Source organism: Sciurus vulgaris (assembly GCF_902686455.1).
Source record: "Sciurus vulgaris genome assembly, chromosome: 19".
Lineage (NCBI taxonomy): Eukaryota > Metazoa > Chordata > Mammalia > Rodentia > Sciuridae > Sciurus > Sciurus vulgaris.
This window is the reverse complement of record NC_136480.1, coordinates 11,145,729-11,171,145: the sequence shown is the minus strand read 5'-3', so window position 1 is coordinate 11,171,145 and position 25,417 is coordinate 11,145,729. Positions and strand designations below refer to the sequence as shown.

General features: G+C 38.8%; 1 protein-coding gene across 7 annotated transcripts in view; it reads left to right on the top strand.

The window, feature by feature from the left end:
* The window catches only part of GRM7 (glutamate metabotropic receptor 7), an 891,077-nt gene that overhangs the window by 621,621 nt on the left and 244,039 nt on the right, over positions 1-25,417 (top strand). For all 7 annotated transcript variants that reach the window (XR_013760830.1, XR_013760831.1, XM_079122078.1 and 4 more), the window contains exon 7: positions 1,402-1,541. Coding sequence is in view for 5 of the 7 variants with exons in the window: in XM_079122078.1 (XP_078978204.1) it covers positions 1,402-1,541 (140 nt within the window). In the remaining 2 variants the exon portion in view is untranslated. The remainder of the gene's footprint in view (positions 1-1,401; positions 1,542-25,417) is intronic.

Below are 25,417 nucleotides of genomic sequence, written 5' to 3'. Positions count from 1 at the left end.
CACACCCATTCATCCCATTAGCCCTGTCGTGAGGCTGGCTGCCTGTTTGTCTCTGGGATCTGGAGTAATAAACATCACCTTTCCACCACTGAGTCTGAGTCCCTCACTGCTGACCCTTCCTCAGTTTCCTCCCTTAACAAATTACCACATGGTATTTTTTCATCCATGTCATTAATGCAAGTATTCTGAATTCTGCAGAAGTTGAAAACTTGGCTAACTAGATGCAGAACTCTGTCACTGTTAATATTTTACATTTAATAATGAGAAAATTATCAAAAGTTCTTCATGGTCATTGCCTAACACTTCTTCATACCTGTTCCACCCCCGAAATAAAACGTAGTAGAGTGGACTTCTCAGTGATCCTGTTCTGGCTTGTAAATTACCCATGAATTTACTTATTAATGACAGGAAGTAGACCATTGTTTTCTGGTAGGAATATTGAGCTAGTATATTATAAATCTATAGGCAAATATCAGACATTTGCCATAAGGTCAGTGATATTTCTCCTCATTTAAGGAATCATGGAAAAAACACAAGTTACTGAACATTTTTTTTATTCTTTTGTTAGTGTTGCTTAAAGTAATCAAATCTTGTGTCTTGTCTTCTTTGTGTATGGTTTGACAAGTGTTCCATGTAGTTAATGTTAAGGGTCTTTGATTCATTCAAACTTATGCACTTACATATTGTGTGTGTATAGACTCAATAAATGTATTAGTCTTTTTAAAGTGACTTCAATGTCACATTGATTGCATCTTAAGGACATTCTAAGAAGATGCAAATAGGGGATTGAGAAAGAAACTTATGTTTATGGAACATCTTCTAGACCCACTGCTAAGCATTTTAAACTGGTTACCAAATAAATTGCAAATAATCAGCCAAAAAATATTTTAAATGTAATCAGTAGACAAGTACATATTTAAGCAAATTTGTGTACTTAATTTCTTGCTTGTTTTTAATTACATACTCTTTTAAAATTTTATTATTTTTGAAACTGTTCTTTGTTGGTCAAAATTTAGCATTCGATATAAACTAAAATAATAATAACCATTATGGTGATCATAATCATGTTCAGCAACAGTAGCATTATGCCAAAACTTACATCATCTCTGGAAAATAATAGAATTTTTATTCCTCTGAAGAGGAAAGAATTTAGAATAAAATTTTAAGAAACTGAACTGGAATTCTTCAAAAGAAGAGGTGGGTTGTCTTCCCACTTCCTTCTATAATTAGCATTTACAGGCCTGGAGATGACCTGCCTCTGAATAGCACAAACCACTTGGGGAAGGCATTGGTGTTATTTCCCAACTTTCTCCTCCACAGGTCTGCAGACTCACCCACAGCCCAAGAGACAGAAGGAATCTGGTTTCACTCTAAAATCTGTGTTTTCCTTGCCTTCTTCAGGTAGCGCCGGCACCCCAGTGATGTTTAACAAGAATGGGGATGCGCCTGGGCGGTATGACATATTTCAGTACCAGACGACAAACACCACCAATCCTGGTTATCGTCTGATTGGGCAGTGGACAGATGAACTTCAGCTTAATGTGAGTTCTACTTGCTCCTCCTCTTCCCTTGTACAATGAATGAGCAGAATTTTAATCTGCTCAGTTAGACGAATGTTTCTCAGTTTTGGGCGCTGAGATTAAACCCAGGGTATCGCAGGTGCTAGGTAAGCACTTAGCATCGAGCTACACTCCAGCTCTGCCAAGAGATGCTTCTTGTTTTCATGTTTGCATGCAATACAAGTGAAGTTGCAGTTTGTTACAGGCAACAAGAACTGATTAATAATACCAGTAAGGGTGATGATCATGGTCATGGATTAGGAAATGTGTGTTGAATTTTTTGCATTATAGTTACCACCTCTGTGAAGTCTCATTTAATCCAAAGCTTATATTGTTTAACAAGTTATCTGCTGTCACTTTTATAGGATCCTTCTCTTAGACTTACCTTTGTCCTTTCTTTTCTTTCTTCTTCAGTGATAATGTGATTTTCTTATTTCTTTGGATGATTTTAGTGAGTCATTTTGGTTTAAACTAACACTATCTAATTAATTGCAGTACTAGCACTTTCCAAAACTTCTACCTTTTTCCGTAGAATGTGATCTCAAGTAAACAGACACTGCTTTGCATAAGATTAAGTCTACCTGCGGATGTTCTAGCTCAGGGAGAGTCAGGTACAGAGAGACAGAGTGAACATTTTCTCTCATTCAGCTTTTTGTTGTTGTTGTTCAATTTAGTCCTTGGATAGGTTGGATGAGACACACACATTTGGGAAGTCTGTCTGCTTGACTCAGTCTACTGATGAAAATGTTCATCTTCTCCAGAAATACCCACTCAGGCACACCTAGAATAACAAGAGACCATGTATCTGGGTACCCTTTGGCCTAGTCCAATAGACAAATAAAATTAATCATCATAGTTCCTTTCCCGGAAAATTCTGTCTCTTCTGAAGCTGGAAATGATGTCACCAGCCTTTATCAGTCTGTACCTTTGGATGCACTTTGGGAATTTTTGAGAGTGAGGGTGGGTTGGGGATTTGTTTCATGGTTTCTGGAAAAGGGAACAGTGAAATGGCCACAAGCCAGTTACCTTATTTGCCCATTCCCGAGGCCTGACTTTGCTTATACCTGTCCCTTTTCCTTTCCTGAGTTTCACTAGCCAAATGAACTGACACCAAGCCTGAGTCTAAAGGATTATAATATGGCATCCAAGAATGAATGGAACCAGATCGCAGGTGCCAGTCCTAGCTGAGATGAATGCTCAGGGCCACAGCCAGCAAGCAGCTAAAAATTATTCTAAATGCAAGGTGCCCTAATCTTGTATGCAAAAAGCAATAAAAATTAAATCAGACAACTAAAAAGAAAATTCCAAGGAATAGTGATAAAAAGCAGAATCAAAGTGTGATATAATCTGATGGATTTACTTAACGTGAGCTTTATTTGGTATTGCTTGTGTGATAGAAGATGGATTGGCCAAGACTAAAAGAAGAGTCAAAGTCTGTGGCATGTGTGAAAAGCACACAGATTATTAGAAAACTGAGAACTTTAATCTTCTCCACCTATGTTAAATTTTTGGCATGTGTGATTTGCATATATAAGATTTTGTCATCTGGCATTTACCAGCTTCATATGTAATCTGGAATTCCTTAAACACAACCAGCAACAATACTAACTTTATTTTTCTTTGCTGAGTATGTATTTTATCCCTTGTGAGAATCATATCTGATAGACCATTCAACAAGTTTGGTGGTGGTTCTATTTTTACAATACCTGTCTTGGGATATACTCTGTGAGAGGCAGTGGGTAGGTCCCTATTGGGGAAGGAAACAAGATACTTGTTCTCATGCAATTGACCACGTGGGATGGTGTACAGGTAGAGAGATGTGTATGTGGTCACTCTAGAGGGTTACAAGAGAGATGGTTGGAAAAAGAATGATAGAAATGGAGATGGAGGGTCCAAGGGATGAGCATTCAGCTGATAAGAAGGCTGATGTGGCCCTGGTGTTGTCAGTGAGGGTGAGGAACTGGGGAGATGCCAGAGCAGAAGCTAAAAGTCTTATTTATGAGGTTCCTTGTACACAGTGGTGAAAAGCATTACTTTGATTATGAATGCATTTAAAAGCCACTAAGAGGTAATAAGGAAGTGACTGCTTCAAGTTAAGGAATAAAAATTACTTTGCTGGGAAGATAATGAATTGAAAGGGACAGAAGGGCAGCAGAAAGACTGATAAAGAGTCTATTGCAGGGACTGGGGTTCAGCTTAGTGGTAGAGCACTTGCCTAGCATGTGTTAGGCACTGGGTTCGATCCTCAGTACCACTTAAAAATAAAGGTGTAAAAAACAGCTTTTACAAAAAAAAAAAAAAGAGTCTATTGCAGATGTTAGGCTACAACAGGGGGCTTAATGAAGTGATTTGCAAACTTCAGTATGTACCAGAACCATCTGGTGGCTTGTAAAAACCTGAACCATGGGGCCTCATCCCCAGGGTTTGATTCAGAACGCCTGAGATTAAGAGAGACCTGAATGTTTGTCTTTCTAAGAAGCCCCTGGGTAATGCTGATGGTCTTTAAGAACCACTGGCTTAGAGATGTTTAATGATCATGGAGACGAAGCCAAATGAGAGGTGTATATGTATTACTTAAGGGGCTATGTGGGTGCTGGCAGCCCTTCAGATGAGAAAGAATAGGAGGGAGTAGGAGGAATAAAATCAAGATTGCCAGTTCTTAACTTGGGTTTTTAAATATGTGGGACTTCTTAAATATTCAAAAGCCAAATGAAATGGATATAAGCCTGAAATGCAAACAAGAGTTTTAAGCTATAATTTTTTTGAAAAGTAAGTTATCAAGCTATAAATGGACTTGAAGAAGAGAGAAAGGAGAATAGCAGAGAACTTCTGGCCTTCCAGACCTCTTAGAAAATCATACGATTTCAGTCCAACTACTCCAAATAGCACCCAGTATAAAATATTCAATTTGGCTTGAAAGTTGGGCCCACTATATACTTGGAATTTTCTTTTGGTTTTATGGAAGCTAGATCTGAGGTGTACGTTTGGGGACACCTTTGATTCTACTTTGTCATGCTGAGGTGAGTGTGTTATGAAGAGCTGATGGTTTCCCTGAGTCCTCAGGTGGATGCAGTTGTTTATGCTTGGTATTGCGTGCAGGCTCAAATGAGAAATGAACAGTCATTTTTGAAGGGTGAGAGTCTGGGTTAGTCCAACTAGAGTGACCACTTAGATAGCAGGTTGTGAGGGAGATCACCTGTGGACCCCTTTTTTTATTAAGTTGAAATTGAGTCAATCTGGGGAAAAAAGAGAAGAAAAGTACAGTCTCTAGAGTACACCTCATCCCTCTTACCTGGAGACACACAGCCATGGCCCAGGTGTCTTATCCAGTGATTGGCATCCTGTCCAACAACATTCTACCCATGTTCTTTCTTCTGCTGTATTTATTGGGATTCAGTTTAACACCCTGTGAGAGTGGAATTGGAGCAAGCATTATTTTCTAAGTTTGCTTTCCTCTTAGCAACAGAAGAAAACAAAGCATTTCAAGTAGTGGATGTTCTTTTCTTCATTTGCAAAGACTCAGGGGTACCCTTGTGATCCCCAGTCATATCTTCTCTAGCAAATGAAAATTTCAGGAGAGCTTTCTCTGAGGTCAGTAATTGCAGACAAGTTTCTGAGCCAAGAAAGTTGCAGGTTGTCTGGATCCCAGTGCTGTAGAGCAGAGTCGTGTGCCTTTTCTATGTGCAATGGGCTGTAACTGAGGTACCTAGCAGTACATCTTCTGTTAATGGAGCATTCCATGTACTGTTACTGCCAGCATGGTGTCCCTGAGCCCTGACTCCTCTGTGTTCTAAGAGATGACTACATGGCTCTGAACCAGAATATTTCTGTACTAATGAGAAATTTGCAAAAGGGAATTTTAGAATCAGCAAAGGCATTTCACTCTCCCAATTGCAACTCCTAAGTAATTAACCTTGACTTAATTTTCTAGATTTCTATTCTACTAGCAAGAGATTTCACAAAACATACTTCCTGAGAGAAAGCAAAAGGGACACAAGCAACAAATACGTATTGCTTCTCTGCAATGTGTTGGGCAATATGAAGCCTACGGCGACTCTAGGGTTGAAACAACAGGCCCCTACGTTCTGAGTCCACAGACTTCAATAGGAATGTATAGATTACATTGTCGACTACACGTAGGCATTGATTTAGGGGATATCCGGTATATTTGAACTGACTCTTGAAATATAAGTAGTAATTCCAAGAAAGTCGCTGGGTGTGGTGGTGCACACCTGTAATCCCAGGGGGTCAGGAGTATGAGGCAGGAGGATCATGAGTTCGAAGCCACCTTCAGCAACTTAACAAGGTGTTAAGCAACTCAGCAAGACCCTGACTCTGAAAAAAAAGTATATAAAAAAGGGCTGGGGGTGTGACTCAGTGGTTAAGTGCCCCCTGGGTTCAATCCCCGGTACAAAAAAAAAAAAAAAAAAGGAAAGGAATGGAATGTGGATGCTTTCGAAAATTCTACAAATATTTCATAAACTGTACTGATACTATGATGATCAAAATAAAGGTAATTTGGGAGGATATTATCTTAAAGTGAAAAAAGTAGAAAATTCAGATATGCACAAAATGTTACCCAAATAACTAAAATTTTCTAAAATAGTGAAATGTTAACATTCTATTGTTAACTTTTTTTTGTTTTGTTTTGTTTTTGTTACAAAGGGAGCTATTCTTAAAAGGTAGCTTCCTGGAGTGGTTGACATTCTTTTTTCAATAACAAATGGGGTGAATATTGCTTTTTTTCTGAATTACTTGAGCTCTCATAAACCTCGCTGATCTGTCATTCTATAGCTGTGGTATGGAGTTTGTTAGCTTTTTCTGTGATTTCTTCCCTATTGAACTTACAAGTCACACCTAGAGATTAGAAAGCTCTTTGGAGGTAGAATCCAAGTTTTAGTCATTGCTTTGAATCACTACTTAGAGTAAGAGTCCTTTTAAAAAGTGTACCATGTATAATGAACTTGTAGTCTTCTTAACGGTGGGTGTTATTGGCAGTTATCTGCCATCTTCTTCCCTTTGGGAACAGAGCACCCAAGTTTCCTTCTCTAGCCATGTGGTTTGCCTTAGATGTTTCCAAGTCCAAGGACGGCGGCTGCTTTAGTCTAAGCCAGTCCCTGTGACCATAGTGATAAAGATGGGCACACAGACTAAGCCTGTCCAGTTGGGATGAGCCACTGAATGTCTACTGGACTGTATGGGATACCAAAAATGTCTCTTGGAAATGGGTGAGTCTGTGGGGGCCATGGGATGGGGTTCTGGAAAAGAGAAGTCAAAACTTTGAAAGAGAAACTAGGTCTAGGTCATATTGTTTGAACTCTCAGAAACTTTTTTGAAAGTAATTTTTAATACTCTCTGGATCATTCAGTTATGGATAAATGAAAGCAATTTAGGTAAGATTCTGTTCACTTGTAATCTCTTCCACCACAGTAATCAAAAATTTAAAAAGTAAATTGTTTTTTGTATTTGCCTAATATGGAGAAGAAAAATAAGAGTAAGTCTCTCCTCTTACCAGGCAGATTTTTTTTTTTTTTATTTCACTAAACTGACTAAAAATTAATTTCAGCTAGGCCTGGTGGTGCATGCCTGCAAAACCACTGGCTTAGAAGGCTGTGGCAGAAGGATCCTGAGTTCAAAGCCAGCCTTAGCCATGGTGAGGCACTAAGAAACTCAGTGAGACCCTATCTAAATAAAATACCAAATAGGACTAAGGATGTGGCTTAGTGGTCGAGAGCCCCTGAGTTCAGTCCCTGATACTCCCCCCAAAAAATTAACTTCAAAAATCTGTGACTTTTTTCAAATAGTGAATCTTTTCACACTACTTAGAATTTTGGTTGACATGAACATATAAAGACATAAGAAAAGTTGATTGCTAAAATCACTTTAATAAAATCAAATATCCCCAAATCAATAATTACTTACACTTATCTCTATAAAACTACTAATCACTCTATTGTATCATACTTTCAACAGTAAAAATATTTTAAAAATTTAATCACACTCATGATTTATAACATGACAGGTGGGATATGGGGTAATAGACATAATCAGCAGTGTTGACAAAAGGAAAAATATGTAAGTTGTCAAAACTCAGTACTTCCTCAGCTGCAATTTGAAGGCTTCTTTTAGGTTGCCCATTATAATTAATATCTCATAATTTGTAGTTTTATTTTTAGTAATTAGGTGTGCAGGCTTTGAAGGTGAACTGATCAAATAAATCTGAGTCTCAGTTCTATTGAAACTAGCTTCAACCAGGATTACAACATTACCTGTTTCCTAATTTTATTGTTTAAATTACATATATGCAGCTGACTTAGAACAGTGCCTTGTGCATAGTGAACATTCAGTTTTTTAGCTACAACCTCACAAACAACAGTAGTTGCACGAACTTGGTTTGTCACATAATCTATAAAAATCCTTAATGTCAATTTCTAGCGCTATCTGGATTATTTTTCATTATACCTGGCACTTAGCATAATGCTTAGCATATAAAAATGGCTTGTTCAATATTAGTTGGATGGGGAGGTGGGCAATTAAATTAGATAACTTACTTAAGGACAGGACTATATCATTTTTTGAACTAGCAGTCCCAATGCTGGATGGAAGAATGAATAGATTGATCCAGAATCAGACCCTAATCAGCAATTCTGCATGACTCCATTAGACCGTTTACAAACTTGGTCTACCAGAAGGGTTCCTTGAGTCTTCTCTAAGTGGCCTATGGACTTGTTCTCATTGCAAAGATAAGCCTTTGAATGATGAGGCAGTTCAGAAGAAAAGAAGGAAAAGGGATAAAATAATAGACTTTACTTTTGTTCAAATTGATTTTTATTTTTGGAAACCTTTCAGTGGCTATTTGAGGACATGAGGTGGAATTACTTGATCTCTCAAGCAATGAAAGATCAAGTGGAACAGTCTTGGCTACTTTTGCTTTGGTTAAAATGAACTAATAACCTGATGATTGAGGATGGTTTCATCTGCTACCTTCCTTGCTGCCCTTGAAGTAAAGCTAAAAACAGGAAAGGATTTAGGATCAGATGGATCTGGTCTCTAATCACAGCTCTGTCCCACTGCTAGATTTTTTAACCTACGCAAGGAAAAGGTCTCTCTGAAAAGATGACAGTTAACCTGCCACCATAATGACAAGAGTTATTTTAGTCTGTCAGCATCTCTGAATCTGTGAATTTTTACAAAGGACATTTATAAATCCAAAACAGTGTGTATTGCTCCACATCTGTTAGTTAACCCAAGATGAGACATCCCAAACTGAAAATAGCGGGTATGTTTAGACAACTCATTGCTTGCCAATGTTTTATAAATCTGGAAATTCCACAATACCTGTATTTTTAGGTTCTCTTTCAAATATTGGGTCTGACAAAAATATGTCCTTATTCCCTTTATCAAGAGATAGTTGGATTAAAGTAGCAGCCTCCTACTTTAAACATGATAAGAGCTCTCTAGTTACCACAGACCCCACCACTCCTTACTGTCTGACACCCAGTTAACTCCACTCATTTAAACATAACCCCCCTGACTCCCAGGGGCATTTTAATATATATAAACTAGACTTAGAGTAGATTCTGAGTTACTTCCACTAATTTGATTTGAGCATATGCTTGACTTTTAATTTATAAAATTAGGAAATTGGTTTTTCGAGTCAGTAATAATAGATCAATAAAACTAATGACCCTAAACACATATCAGTACATAATAATAATATCTATTAAGGGTCAATAAATACAGCCTGCAATAAAATGCTACCTTAATTAAAGACAGTGTTTTTTTTCCTTCGGAGACACGAGTTAGTACCTATTCTTAAACATGTTGGAAATGAAAGACACAGAAATTTTCTTTGTTTTGTCAGCATCTCTTCTAGTAATCAATAGTGTATAACACTGTTCTTTCTGTGAATGTCCGAAACATTAATAGTATTTATAATTACCAATATGTGTCCACAAACATATACATTAGAGAAGCTTAAATCCCCATAGATTCTTGTTTACATTGTAGGCACTCAAGCAAACCACTTTGTATTTATCAATATATTCCCCATTCTGTGAGGGAAATTGTTGAATTTCATTACTATTTGCGTTTTAGGTTCAGGTTACACACACACACATACACACACACACACATACACATATAAACATATATATGGATATACATACATATAAAATGTGTGTATGTATGTATATGTGTGTGTGTATATATATATGTGTGTGTGTGTATATATATATATATATTCTATACATACAGATGAGTTTAGAGATCTCAGTTATTTTAACACAAGTTATTACCAATCCAGAATTATAAGAGGAAAGAAGATGAATTTATGTACCATCTGCCTAACTTTTTTGCCCTGGGAAGACAAAAATTCTAGAATGACCTCATTATGTTAAGAATAAAATATGGGAATTATGTTTGAAGTGTTTGCAAATAACTAAGAGATAGTCTAATAAAGTGGAACCCCATTAAAAGGCCCCAATTTGAGTCCTGTCTTTTCTGCCTATTGCTTAAGAAAATAACTTAACATCCCTGTGTTAGTCACTGTAATAAAATATTGAGTTAGTCAATTTAATAACAGAAAGGTTTATTTGGCTTGGCGTTTGAAGGTTTCAGTCCATGATCCGTAGGACACATGGCTTGTGGGCCTGTTGCATAGTGGAATATCAGGCAGCAGATGCATGATAGAGCAAGCCACTGACCTCATGGTTACTGGGATGCAGAGAAATAGAGGAAGAAGAGAAGTTGGGGTCCCAATATCCCCTTTCCAACATCCCCTTTGAGAAATACCTCCAATGACCTAAAACCTCCTGCTGCTCCCCACCTCTTAAAGGTTCTTCTACCTTTCAACAGCGTCACTGTCTGAGAACCAAACCTTAACACTCGGACCTTTGGAGGAATTGAATATTCAAAGTATTAATGATCCCTGAACATAGTCCCCTTATGTATTTAAAATAAGGTCAAATCAAGCAAAATATTTATGACAGAAGGACACTTTGAGAATGAATTGTGATTACCTGATATAAAAATGCCAATGACATTCATGGTCACGTGTCACTTTTAAAAAATGTGTTTATTAGTACATTATAGTTACACATGATAGTGGGTTCATTTTGACATAATCATACATACATGGTATTTAATTTGCTGCATTTCAGTACCCAGGACCCCTCTTTCCTCCTCTCCTCCCTCTCTCTGTGAAACTAGTCTTTTTAAAAAATGTATCTGTTTTTGATTGATGCTTTATACAGACACATAAGTTCTCTGTGGTATATTTATGTATGCACATAGCATAATTTTGTTAAATTAATTCTGCATTTCCTCCCCTTTCCATGCCTTCTCCTTCACCCTTAATTATCTTCTCTACTCCACTGATCTTCCTTCTATCCACAGGACATTCTGCATTCCCACTTCCCCCCCTACTTTGCCATAGCTTCTACATATGAGAAAAAACATTTGACTTTTGATTTTTTGAGTCTGGCTTATTTCAGTTAGCATGATGTTCTCCAGTTCCATCCATTAACCAGCAGATGCCATAATTCCTTTCTTCTTTATAGCAGAGTAAAACTTTGTTGGATACATATACTGTATTTTCTTAATCCACTGATCTGTTTATAGGCACCTGGGCTGGTTCTATAATGTGGCTATTGTAAATTTCACTATAAACATTGATGTGCCTATATCATCATAGTATGATTTCAGTTATTTTGAATAAATACCTAAAAGTGGGATAGCTGGGTCTTATGGGGGTTCCATTAATGTTCTTTTGAGCAATCTCCATGCTGCTTTCCAAAGTGGTTGTCCTGGGTCTGGAGTTGTGGCCCAGTGGTAGAGCGCTTGCCTGGCATGTGTGAGATCTTGGGTTTCGATCCTCAGCACCGCATATTAGATAAATAAATAAAATAAAATATCCATTGACAACTAAAAAATATTAAAAACAAACAAACAAAAAAAAGTGGTTGTACTAATCCACAGTTCCATCAACAATGTATGAGTATACTTTTTCCCCTGCATCTTTTCCAGCATTTGTTGTTATTTGTATTCTTGTTGATTGCCATTCTTACTAGAGTTAAAGGGAATCTCAATGGAGTTTTGATTTGTATTTCCCTGATTGCTTAGGGATGCTGATCATCTTTTCATATATTTATTGGACATTTGTATTTCTTCTTTTGAGAAATCTCATTTATTTTACCCATTTATTGATTGAGTTATTTGTTTTTTGGAGTTTTTTGTTTGTTTGTTTGTTTTGTGTGTTTGTGTTAAGCTTTTTGAGTTCTTTTATGGCCACTTGTTTTATTTTCCTATGGCTGCTATAAAAACCTATCATAAACTTATTGATTTAAAACTACCCAAATTTATTATCTTACAGTTCTTTAGGTTACAAATCTGACATGGGTCTCACTGGGTTAGAATCAAAATGTCACCAGTACTGTGTCTTCCTTGGACTTCCAATTGAATCTATGTCCTTATTTAATTTCTTGGAAAAAATCGAGTTCTTTGTGGTTTTAGGACTGAAGTCCTTGTTTCTCTACTGCCAGGTGAGGGCGGATCCCAGATTCTGAAGGCAGCCCTGACACCTTGGTCTGTGAATCTCCATTCTCCACCTAGAAAGCCAGCAGTGGCAGCCCCAGTTCCTCTGAGCCCCCAGACTCTCTTTCTGCCTGCACATTTCCCTCTCTAACTCTTTCTCTTCAACTTCCTCTTTGAAAGGCTCTCCCAAATGATCCAGGATAATCTATCTTAAGTTCTGTAACCTCATTCCATCTGCAGAGTTCCTCTTGCCCTGTAATATAACATATTTACCAGTTCCAGAAATTAGAAATCTTTGTGGTGGGGAAGTAGGAGAAATGGGTTATCTTTCCTCCTGCCATTCTTCACTGTATTTAATAACATTGTTTTCTTAGGAAGTCTATCTATAGATTATCTATACTAAATTCCCATTATCCTCAAATAGAGAGTTAATGTAGTTGTTACACAGTTAAGAATTTTATGAAGTTTGGTATAAATACCTTTGGTATCTCATTGAGCTAATCTGTTTGGTGGATAATTGTTCTACTTCCTTTCTTGGAAAGCCTGGGAAAGAAGCCTGAATTAAGTGAAGCAGCTAGAATTCACCTTGAGTGAGGGCACAGGGATAGAGATTGACTGGAACATAAATTTATGCCAGTATCATGGGAGAGTTAGATGAGCTCCAGAAGAGAGTTCTGTAGACACCCAACTCTCTCAGGCTATTTGCAGCTGACATGGCCCAAGCTACAGAACCTTAGTGGAGCTTCTAACACAGTAGTGGGAGAAGATACTGCAGAATCAAAGGCCTGTTCAACATGGAGAAGAGAGTGACACTTTCCTCTTCTCTCTCCACAACCTCACCTATAGGGACCCAATTTCTTCTTTCATTTTAGTCGGTTATTTTGATCATGCTAACTAATGTTTCCCAATTCCTCTTCCCCCAATTAACATCTTTTATTCTTATTTTAGTCCCATAATTCCTGAATAATTTGCTTTCATGGCATTTGATCTTTTCCAAATATAAAGCAGAAATAGAAAATAGATTAGGCAATTCCTGAGAGAGCTAAACATGAAGTTACTATATGAACCAGCAAACCCAAATATCCCAGGTATATTATAAGCTATAACATTCTTTGGCTTGTAAAGGCCATAAAACAGAAGAACACAGTAGTCAATAGCTTGGCATTTGGAGTGCTGACTGCCACATCACTGAAAAAGCTACCAGAATAGCCTGTTGATAAAGCAAAGTCATGTTCATTGAGTACTGCAGAGGAAAGTCAAAGGCAATGATTTTTAGGATTTGGGGATTAGGATGAAGGTACTTGTTTTAATGTAGATCGTTGATAAGAATTGGAAAATCATGTGATATTTTAGTTTTGCATTGGCTGGCATAGCAAGGAGGGTTTTGAAACAAGTCTTTTGAGTAAATAGTCATTTGATGGGAAAGCTTTGCCCAGTTAAGTAATGGGATGTCCAAAAAAAAAAAAAAAAAAAGGGACTATTTACATTCATGGCAACTAATTTTCCTGAGAATAGAGTGACTTCTTATTCAAATAGACTGTTAATCAAGAAGTTCTTAAATTCATAAAATTATTTGTAATGTTATCTTCCTGGTGAAAATTTGTGGAATAGTAAAGCCCTAATAGAGCAAACAATTTTAGTTTCTTGGGTCCTGTTAAGCTGGGTGGTTGCAGGCTACTTGTTCTGAGGAGGGTGGACGGTGTTAGGATTTTTTAGCCTCTGATATCTCCACTGCATACAGTGTCATCTTCTATAGAATTCTGTGACACCTTGTGGGGCGCTGTGTAGGGGCATCACTTCTGACCATGTTCAGGGGTAACAAGTACTTTTACTTTTATGTCATGAGCCTCTTCCACTGTCCCTTAACTTTCAGAACCAGCGAAGCACAACCACTGAGCTATGTCATCCTAATCTATCCCTAATAATTAATTAAGCCAGCTCCATGATTGCTTCCACCAAAGCTCTCCTGCTTAAATTACAGTGTCTATGTCTTTAGTGTGGGCTTTGGTCTTAGAGAGTCCATTGTTCTTCCTCTACCTGGTGTCCACCCTACCCCTGTCCTCTCAGGTAGGCACTGTTTATTCCTAGGAATGTTTGCTCAGGCCTAACGTTTTCTGTGCATTATGTGTACAAATAGCTTCTCAAAAGAAATCTATTAAGAGAAGTGGGTGCCCCCTTTCCAAACAAAAAGTCTGAATGAGCCAAGTCCCCCTTCAGCTCCCAAGTTGTACACATTTATAAAAGCTTCCCATTCCTGGAAGCAAGTTCTGGCTGATCTTTTAACAGCTGTGTAGCTAATTTCCCATTGTTAAGGATGAAAGTGGTTTCAGTGAGTTTTCTATGCTAAATCTTACATGCTCCCGTTAGCCTGATTGTGATGCCCAGACAGAAACCTCCATCCTGTCGAGAAAATGGGATGGAAGAGTGGGGGATGGAGGGTCCTCCAGCTATACCAGTATGTCTTATGCCTCAAAGGTAATTGCACAGCTCTCCAGCCAATAGGTGTATGTTCCTTACAACTTCCTCAATAAATATGAGACTATTTACATGTAGAGGGCGTTTTCAATTGCTCCACTATACCATCTTCCCCAGGATGACAGTGAAAAAGAAATAACAAATTCAGAACAAGGAAGACAGGAAGGACATGGTGGGGAAATACAAAGAAGTCTGAATTTCTCATAAATAACAAATGTGTTCTTGATTTATTGTGTGCTGATACTGTAAAGGAGCCTTCACAATGACTGAATAGGGATATGAGGCCTTTATCTTAGCGGGGAACACAATGCTTGCCATTTGAAATCACACTCTGAAAGCAAGTTTTAACACATTGATGGATATGCACTGGAAAGGTAAGTGGCTTTTTGAAATGGCACTGAAATCGTTTATGCTTCAATATGAAGCTAGCATCGGAGTTGGTAAATAGTCAGTTTCATGATTTGTGTGCATATTTCCCGATAGTTAATTTTTTTCCATTAATAGTATAGATCACCTTGGCAATAAATGCCAGTTGGCAGGATTCAATCAAGAATGCCCCATTACCATGTCAGGAGTGTGGCGAGAAGGGGCGGAACCAACGATGTCTTCCCTTTCTCATCACTGTTATTGTTACACAAATGAGTGTCATTGCCACTTGAGGTGGCTGTCTATAATGAAAGGAGATGTGAGTGGAAGATTCGCTGATGGGATTCCTCATCATTACCTGACAACATTGTGGCAAAACGATTGAAGATTTTCTGGCTGTCTTGCAGATTTCCCTTTCCAGAATCGTATGAAGCATACATAGTAATTTGAGCATTCTTATAATGGGGTGTTCAGGATTTAGGGACTCCTGTTGAAATGCCACATTCTGCTGATCTCTGCTCTGTACTTAAATTTGCTTTTGGAAATATCTGGAGCGATAATAGCCAGTAGAATTGTTTTCAAACAGAAAATGCTGTCAGTTCTTCAGTGTGAACTTCCATCAAATTTGCTTCTTCTGCCTTTATTTTCCTGTCTGAAAAATGGGGAGGTGTTTGTAGCTCAATATTAACATGTATGTGCTCTTCATTTGCAAAGAAGTGATAGGATAACCTTGGACTTTGGAGGTGGGATGCTTGGATATGGTTTCTGTCATTTACCTCTTAGTGGCTTTACCACTTAATTTGCTTCACCTCTCTGTGCCTCACTTTCCCCTTCTATAAAACAGGACTAATAATGCTGCATACCCCCATGGGATTACTGTAAGAGATAATTACCTAAAAAGTGCTTAGGACATCAGTTAATATAATAAATATTTGCTAGAAAGATGCTTATTATTGTACTTGCTTTCCAGAAACCCAAAGACCATGCTGTTTCCATTGGTAAAACTTCTCACCACCGTCTCCTTCCTGCAGGATGAGGGTGGGCACGAGTCCCAGCTCCTGCCGCCCGTTCCTACCTCACATCCTTGTTCTGTTGCTCACATTGATGTTTCTGCCTCACAGAACAATCTGAGGGTCTGGAATCTGTCACATTCACGCTGATATTTTGTGATCATTCTGCCTCAATCTCCCGAGTTATTGGTATTACAGGCGTGTACCATCACATCCAGCTGACACCTCTGTATCTTGTACACACCTAAAAATGCCATTCTGCCTCTGAACCAAACCCTCGCTCCTGAACACATTTCAACTTGATTCCAAAGACTGATTTAAAACATTTCTTTTCCTTAACCTCCCTTGCCAAACTCTACCTCTTCTGTTGTCAGTGTGACTTCTTTAACTACTTCCATGAACTTCTCCCTGAAACTGTAATTTGCAGGGCCTACCAGAGTGTTAGGCACTAAATTAATGCTTGAGAATGAAAACGTAGAGTGTTATAAACTTAGGTCTCTTCTCTAGCATGAATTTTCTTTGCCCAGAGAGCTCTGCACCTGCAGTTTAGGGATAAGGATTTTGATTGGAGTTGCCAAATGCAACTCTGACTTAAATTCAAAAAAATGCAGACAGCAGAGCTGTATCCTCCCGCCCCTCCTCCTCCTTCCTCCACTTGGTCCCTTTTCTCTTCTCTACTGATATTCCTTTGATTTCTATGAGATCTGCCCCACCTTTATTTTTCTTTTTCCTCTCTAGCTTCTACATTTGAAAGAAAACACATCCCTTGACTTTCTGAGTTTCACTTATTTCACTTAACATAATGTTCTCAAGTTCCATCCATTTTCTTGCAAGTGCCATAATTTTATTTTTCTTTAAAGCTAAATAAAACCCCATTGTGTATGTATCCCATGTTTTCTTAATCCATTCATCCATGATGGACACCTAGGCTGCTTCCATTGTTTGGCTATTGTGAATTTTTCTGCTGTAAACATGGTATTCATGTATCACTATAGTATGAGGACTTTAATTCTGTAGGATAAATACTGAACCAAGATATTATTTTCATAAAGGTATCCACAGGTCTGAGGCCAGAAGTAACAGAGTTAACGATATCAGGTAACTTATTTAAGAACAAACCCTCCACCAAGTTCTTAGCTTTTGGGCAATTACTTGCCTGCCTCTTAGTTTATTTCTTTTTGAAATTAATTGTGTGCTCTCTTTTTCTCTCTCTCTCTCTTCTGTGATTATCACAAACAAAAATCATCATATGTTCCTTTACAAGACGTGCCTTTTGAGGCCCAATTTGAGTATTTTCAGATTCCTTTTCTAGTCATTTCTCATGGGATTGCTGAATTTCCCTCTCTCCCTAGGAAACCAGAATCTTCCAATTAAAAAATCAAAAATCATGTACAAATAGATTCAGAATATTTTGGTCCGAATCAATTTCTAATCTAGATCATGGTAAATGACCAAGGCTTTGGTGACCAGTTAAGTCACACAGTATTTGTGCTTCATTGTGGCTTCATGCTCCTTCCCTCCCTGAAGTGCCAGAAAAGATAATTTTTTCAGTATGAAAAGTGCCACTCTCCACCCTGGTGCATCAACTTGGCATTCCATGTTTATCTGCTGTGCTGTGCCTCCCTTGCAGTCATTTTCCTTTGTTCAGCTTTCTGAACCTCATACTGACAGCACTTTTCAATAATAATGAATTTGCCAGCTTAGTTTTTCCCTTGCCAACTAGAGCAAAATCTGGAGAACTACTGACCTGTAAAAAGATCATATGTTTCTTGCCATCTTGGTAGAAGTCTTCCTTCCAAGCAGTGGGCTTCGGTTTTGTTAGCGCTTATCCTATGGTAAAGGTAGCAACTGAGTAACTGTTCACTGTATTAAAAAATTTACTTTGGCCAATGCATAAAGGAGACATTTGTTTTTCAGCAGAGAGATGAATGGAGCATTTTGAAAAGGAAGGGAGGAAAGAAAGCCTGGGACTTAAACACTAAATATCTTTGCTAGTGCTCTTCTTTTTGCAAAGAGGATTAGATGCCAAATATTTAATAACCAGTAAGGTCTGGGACCAATTAGTGAATAAGTCATCAGCTCTTGCTGGCACAGGGTCCTGAATCCCCCCCCCCCACACACACACACTGAATTAACCTGTATGTTCCTGGAGCATAGGCAGACTCCAGGGACTCCAGAGGAAATGTGGGAATATGGAAGCAGGGGTCCCTGAGGCGGGAGGGAGAGTCCTACTCAGTACCCAGTGTGAAGGCATTTTAATCCTGACAACGAGTAAGGCCATTGTTCTCCATATAACTAATGATTAGTCATGTGCCTGGTTCTACCAGGCATGGAGTTACCTACACATCTTTGAAGTGGCAGCTCTTATTACACCAACTCTGTGAAACCTCGCTTAATTTCCAACTGGCCCCTACTCAGTGTCCCCAGAGCATTGCAAATGTGACTTTATGGCACTCAAGAGCATACACTAAGGATTGGAACACAGCACAGAGGCAGAAGGTACAGCCTTTGGAGTCCACTAAACTCTCTGGACGTTAATATACCCATGTATAAGGTGGGAACATCAGTACTGTCTGCCATGCCTCCCGAAGCAGAGTCTGAGACCAGGATTTGGCAGATGATCCCAGCAAACATGTAAGAGTGTAGGTGAGTGAGAAAAAAGAGAAAAGGTCAGTAGAGCTGTGTGTGCAATTGAGCTGGCACCCTGGGCACCAGGAGCCAAGTCCTGCTAGGGACTCAGGGTGTCCAGAGCAGTCTCATAACTGTGGCAAGAAGCTGGGGGACTGATCTACAACCCTCATGCCTCAGAGTTTGCGGGCTTCTCCTTGGTCATTATCTCCTCAGCACTTACCTAACATGGCCAGAGAACACACTTAAGCAGACAGTCAGGTACCATGTTAGCTTGTATACTGGGGAATGTGTCAACGTGTACAGAATGTGCCTGCCAGGCAGCCACAGAAGTGGGCCAAGGAGACGTGAACAGGGCACAGACAACACCTGCCTCCAGAGATCCCACGATGACATATGCAAAAGAGCTAATTAAGTGTTGAACTCACAGGCCTTCTGAAGGCGTGTGAACTCATAATAAGTAACATTTTAATCACCTACTGTATGCCAGCTCCTGTACTACCTGCTAATTCGTTTAACCCTCATACCAAACTTATTAGTAGATGCTATTTACATTCTCATTTTACAGATGTAGAACCTAATGTCTCCAATAGTTCAATTGGTGATGCTTTATAGAAAATAAGTACGAATGCTAAATAAGACCATGTACTCTGCTTCTAGAGCCCACATTTATAACCACTCTGTATGTTGCCTTTCTACAAGTAAAGGAGAAAAAGTTGGGTCAAAGATGTTTATGTTCATGCAAATGTTTTCACCTTGTCACTTGGGCAACTTAGGTGACCCGGGAACAGACCTTAGAAATAAACAACTTGACATTTTTCTTAATTTAGACCCTTCCCCATAATTTGCAGTACACAATGGTTACTGTGCTTCTCGGAACCAGGTGCAATCATCAGTCAAGTGCAGTGACTCGAGGTCTCCTGTGTGCACAGCTTTGTTCTCAGAGCTGTTGGAGGTCTCGGAGGGAGTGGAGGAGACAGTTCCATCCATCAGAGCATCCACCCAGGCAGTGCAGATGCTCAGAATCACCTACCAAATTGGCAGAAATTAAAACTGTGCATGCCCAACTCAGCCAGGCCCCTCAGGGTTGGCTTCTTCCTCCTCTTCTGTCATATGCTTTCACGTTCTAGCTGGTGGAAAGGCAGATTTAGAGCAATACCATAGGAAAGAGGAGTCACAAGGGAAGTGGTATACAGGAAAAAGGAAGGGACCATTCTCCCCACTTATGGAAGGGGAAATGGGTTATATTTAAACAAACCTCTAAATCAATTAGGATAAATGAATAGAAGGAAGACCACCAATAGGGTAGAAGAGGTGGGGGGACCAAAGGGGAGGAAAGAAGGAAGGGAAAGGAGAAGAGTTGGGGAAAGAAATTGACCAAATTATATTAGGTGCATGTGTGAATATAACAATATTCCAATTTTATACACAACTGTAAGGCATCAATTAATAAAGAAATGAAAGACCAATACAGAAGAGGAAGAGGAATCAGGGGAGGGAGGAGAGGACGCAAAGAGGAAGCACTGGAGATGGAAGTGGAGCAAACCATGTTGTATGAATTTATGAATACATCAAAATAAACTGCACTATTACATATGATTTTAATTCACTAATAAAAGCACAGTTGAAATAAAATTGAGTTTAGAGCTGTGTTAATAAGGGCTTAACCACATTTACCTTGGAAGTATGAAATTGCCCCATAACATCCTCCTAACTGATGTGTTATAAGTTTAAAAAGGAAATAAGTGAAACGGTGGTCCATAGATACTACTTATCTTTCTTTGCTTTCTCTTGGTGAATAATTCTTTGTGAGTTGCATAGTTACTGCTATTTTTGTAAGTAGAGGTTAAAGCTGGGAGTTTAGGACTTGTTGTATGTTTACATCACTAGCATGCATGTAGAAAGGGAGATTATCAAAGCCTACCACCAACAAAAGTCTGATTCAGTTAAAACAGTATTGTTTAGGGCCAGAAATGATGCTGGCCCACAGTCTATATTTACCAAGGAACCCAGAATTGACTACATAATGCTAATACAATGCTCAAATAAGCACTTGCCCATGGAAATACAAAGGACACAAGAAAGGAGACTCACTTAGAAATGAGAGTACATTAGTCCCAGCGTGGTTGCCTACAGGAAAGCATAGTTTCAATAGGTGTGCCTACATGGCCAAGGCTATTGGCCTACACGATGAGACCATAAAGTAAGAATCTTTGCACATCAGTCTTCATATTTTCTAAAGCAAATTCAAATATATCTTTTAATTTGATGCAAATAGTGTGCAGCAAGTAACATAAACTTAGAGTTAAATTTTTCATATTTGTTAATGAATGGCTAACAGGCCTTAAGCAAATTATGTGACTCTGCTGCACATCAGTTTTCTCAGTTGAGAAAACAGGGATGGTACTTGGCCAGAGGGTTATTTTAAGGATAATGATCCTTTTATCGCTATGTGTGGTTGAGTCACCAGTATATTTTGTAATGATTTGGTGGGAGGAACCCATATCAGAAAAGGAAAAGGACTCATGTTGGTTAATGTAGACATTGAATATGCATGATGCCGCTGCAGGGTTCACAGGGAATTCCCAGTAAGTACTAAGTTTCAGAGTTTCTCAGTGTAGCCCTTGGCCATGCTGTGAGCTTCAGAAATCACGGGAGATATGAATGCATTCCAGAGGTCAAAGCATTTTGCTAATTAGAAATTAGTATTTCACAGCATGGTATTCATGGCAGGTAGCCTAACTTAGCTACAGACTCTTTAAGTTTGATTAAATGTGTCTCGGTCTCATATATGCACCCACTCTGCTCTGGACAAAGAACCTATCTTCCACTTTATTTCTTCCATGTAAACTCCCATGACCTGAAGAAATGCAGCTCCCTTAGTTTAAGTGCAAAAGGGAGGAAAAGTTAGTCTGTGGGTAACTAGTTCCATTTAGTTGCCAGCAGTTTAACTCTGTCATGGGAAACTGAGAAAGGTAAGTAACAAGTCAGTGTGTGAGTTGAGTCCTGAAGGGAGACGGTGACCCATGGGACCAACGTGTGCATGTAGTCATCATGGGGCACCTCTTAACCTGGGAGAAAAGCAGTACTTTAACAGGGTGGAGGAGATGGTACGAGCAGTCCACTCTGGAGCGCAGCTGTGAAGTCGACTCACCTTAGGGCGGCTGAGTTCCCTTCTGGAGGCAGGTTGACCTGGGGATAGAGGCATCCCTGGAGGAATATGATGTGAGGAAATTGGGGGGAATGAGGAGGGTAAGCAAGCAGCTTTCAGAAATCCTTTGATTCTGAGAATCCATGTGTGGGTATCGTTTGATGAGTGTTTTCGTAAGTTTTTTTAGTTGTCAATGGACCTTTATTTTATTTGTTTGTATGCGATGCTGAGAATTGAGCCCAGTGCCTCACACATGGTAGGCCAAGCATTCTACCACTGAGCCACCACCCCAGCCCCCTGATGAGCTTTTAAATAAGTAACATTAAAGGAATTACACGTTCCTTGGAGAGAGAATGGAAAGAACACACATTTGCCTTGTACTTCTTACATGTCAGTCTTCCTACCTGAAAGTTACTTACATCATCCATTCAGTATTCCTGGCATCCTTACAGAGCAGGCTGAATTCTTTTTGCAGCATATCCACTACTCATCCCACCAATGTTTATAAATGCCTGTGGGTGCCAGGAGTATTGTAAACACTGCGGATACCACTCTGAACACGAGGAAGAAGGTTTTTCCTGATATGGAGGATAATATGTGAGTGAAATAAATCAGTAAGTAAATAAATAGGTTATACCATAGGTGCTGTGAGGAAAATAAAATGGGGTGACGTGATACAGACAAAACTTTGGGTTGGAAAGCAGGGGTTACTTATGGGCATGATAGTTGAGCAACATGCCAGGACGAGAAGTCAGGAGTGCCACTCTGAGTACAAATGGAATCAGTAGAAAAAAAAAAGCAAGAGACAAAGAAGCATCGAGGAGGGAGGAACCCTGGCGTGTTCTAGGAACCGAGGGGAGACACTGTGGTGGTAGAAGCTGAATGATTATTCTTGTAGAATAGGTAGACCACGACCAGTGGGAGAAATTTGGGTTTTCTTCAAAGAGCAATGGAAGGTCATATAAAGAGTTTGAAATGGAATAGAACCAAAGTAATGTCATTTTGTTCTGAGCTGCCTCCATTGTACACTTGCTTATAATGTTTTCTTTTCAGCCTCCTGACAGTTGAATCTAGGTTGACAGCACGGTAGGACCTTCCCACGTCCCTGACTGTGACCCTGATGTATAACAATATGACTCTAAACTGTATAATCAAAACAATTCTCTCAGGTAATCAAGATATCTGTCTTAACAGGGTCTTTGTGACCTACACGTGTCTCAATTGTTCTTGTGGTTTTTGCCTTTATAAACTCTACACTTCCAAAATTCAGGTGCCGGGAGTTCTTTGAGGTGTTAGCCTGCTTGCCTGCCATGCTCATTAAAGAACCCTTTTTTGTCCTTCAATTAGACTCAATATGTTTGTGAGTTTATAATTCTCACAGACTCCATAACAATTTTAATTATGGACATGATATTATCCGAGTTATAGCTATGATTTCAGAACTGAAGTTGAATTGTAGAATGTGAGAGAAACAGCAGGAAAGGCATTTAGACTAGTTTTATTATTCCAGGTGAGAGGACTTGGGGCTTATAAAGTATTTGATTTGGAAATCTTAAAGATTAGATGTGTCTTCTAAAATTCTGAATTTATTTCTATGGGTACATGATATGGATATAGATATCTATATCTATGTTATGTGTATACGTGTTAGTCAGTTTTCCATCAGTTTTTGTCACTATGACAAAATACCAGAGGCAGTGAATTAAATAAAGGAAAACGTTTATTTTGGCTCATGGTTTCACAGGTTTCAGCCCATGCTTGCTTGGCTCTACAGCTGTGGGCCAATGGTGGCAAAGTATATCACAGTAGTAGCACGACATTAGAGCAGGCCTATTTGTCTCATGGGAACTAGGAAGGAGAGAGAGAGGACTAGTCAGGCTTTCCATATCCCCTTCAGATACACAGTAAAAATGACCTAAATTCTTTCATCTAGGCCACACTTTCTTTTTTTCCCACTGTAAAAAATTTTTAAAAAAATTTTACTTTATCTAATTGGTTATACATGACAGTAGAGTGCAAATTGACAAATTGTACACAAATGGAGCATAACTTCTCATTCTTCTGTGCATGGTGCAGAGTCACACTGGTCTTGTAATCATACATGTATATAGGGCAATAATGTCTGTCACATTCTAATATCCTTCCCATCCCTATCGCCCCCACTCCTCCTGTCACTCCCCTCTATACAATCCAAAGTTCCTTCATTCTTCCCTACTCCCTGACCCCCAATATAGATCAGCATGTGCTTATCAGAGAAAACATCCACATTTGGTTTTCTGGGATTTGTTTATTTCACTTAGCATGATATTCTGTAGTTCCATCCATTTACTTGCAGATGACATCATTTCATTCTTCTTTAAGGCTGAGTAATATTCCACATTGTGTATCTTTACCATACTTTCTTTATCCATTCATCTGTTGAAGGTCATATAGGTTGGTTCCATAGTTTAACTACTTTGAATTGAGCTGCTCTAAACATTGATGTGGGATACTATCGTATGTTGATTTTAAGTCCTTTGAGTATACACTGAGGAGTGGAATAGCTGGGTCAAATGGTGGTTTCATTTCAGGTTTTCTGATGAATCTCCATAGTGCTTTCCATAGTAGTTGCAGGAATCTGTAGTCCCATCAGCAATGTATGAGTGTATCTTTTTCCCCACATCCTCACCAACACTTACTGTTGCTTGTGTTCTTGATAATTGCCATTCTGACTGGAATGAGATGAAATCATAGTTTTGATTTGCATTTCTCTAAGTGCAAGAGATGATGATCATTTTTTTCATGTTTGTTGAGCAATTGTATTTCTTCTGTGAAGTGTATGTTTTTGGCATCTTTGTCTAGTATGAGGTAACCATACTTATGTGGGTTTGTCGCTGTGTTTCCTATTTTGTACCTTTGGTCTACATGTCTGTTTTGGTGCCAGTACTGTGCTGTTTTTGTTACTATTGCTCTGTAGTATAGTTTAATTCTGGTATTGTGATGCCTCCTGCTTCACTCTTCTTGCTAAAGATTCATTTGGCTATTTTGGGTCTCTTATATTTCCAAATAAATTTCATAATTGCTTTTTCTATTTCTATGAAGAATGCCTTTGAGATTTTTAATAGGAATTGCATTAAATCTGTATAACGCTTTTGGTAGTATGGCCAATTTGACAATACTATTTCTGCCTATCCAAGAGCATGGGAGGTCTTCCCATCTTCTAAGGTCTTCTTCAATTTCTTTCTTTAGAGTTCTGTAGTTTTTCATCGCAAAGAGCTCTCACCTCTTTTTTAAGATTGATTCCCAAGTGCTTTATTTTTGTTGAGACTTTTTGTGTATGTGTAGTTTTGGGGATTGAACCCAACACCTGTGCATGCTAGGCAAGTTCTTCATCCCTGAGGAACATCCCCAGACCCCTGACTCAGAGACTGACATCTTAAATATAGCCATAGAAGAGAAATTGTAAATCAGAGGACCAAGTTAAGTTGTGTCCACATTTCTAATTCACAGAAATTGTGAGAACACCAAAGCTTTTGTAAGTCATTAAGGGTTGGGATAATTTGTTACTCAGCAGTAAATAGCTAACACACTGCATTTTCCTCAGCCTTAATATTTTTAAATAATTTTAATGCGTTCACTCTCATGAGAGTTAGAAGTTATCAGTGAAACGTTCCTTTAATAAGTCTCTCAATTCATCTACAGTGTGCCCTGGGTTA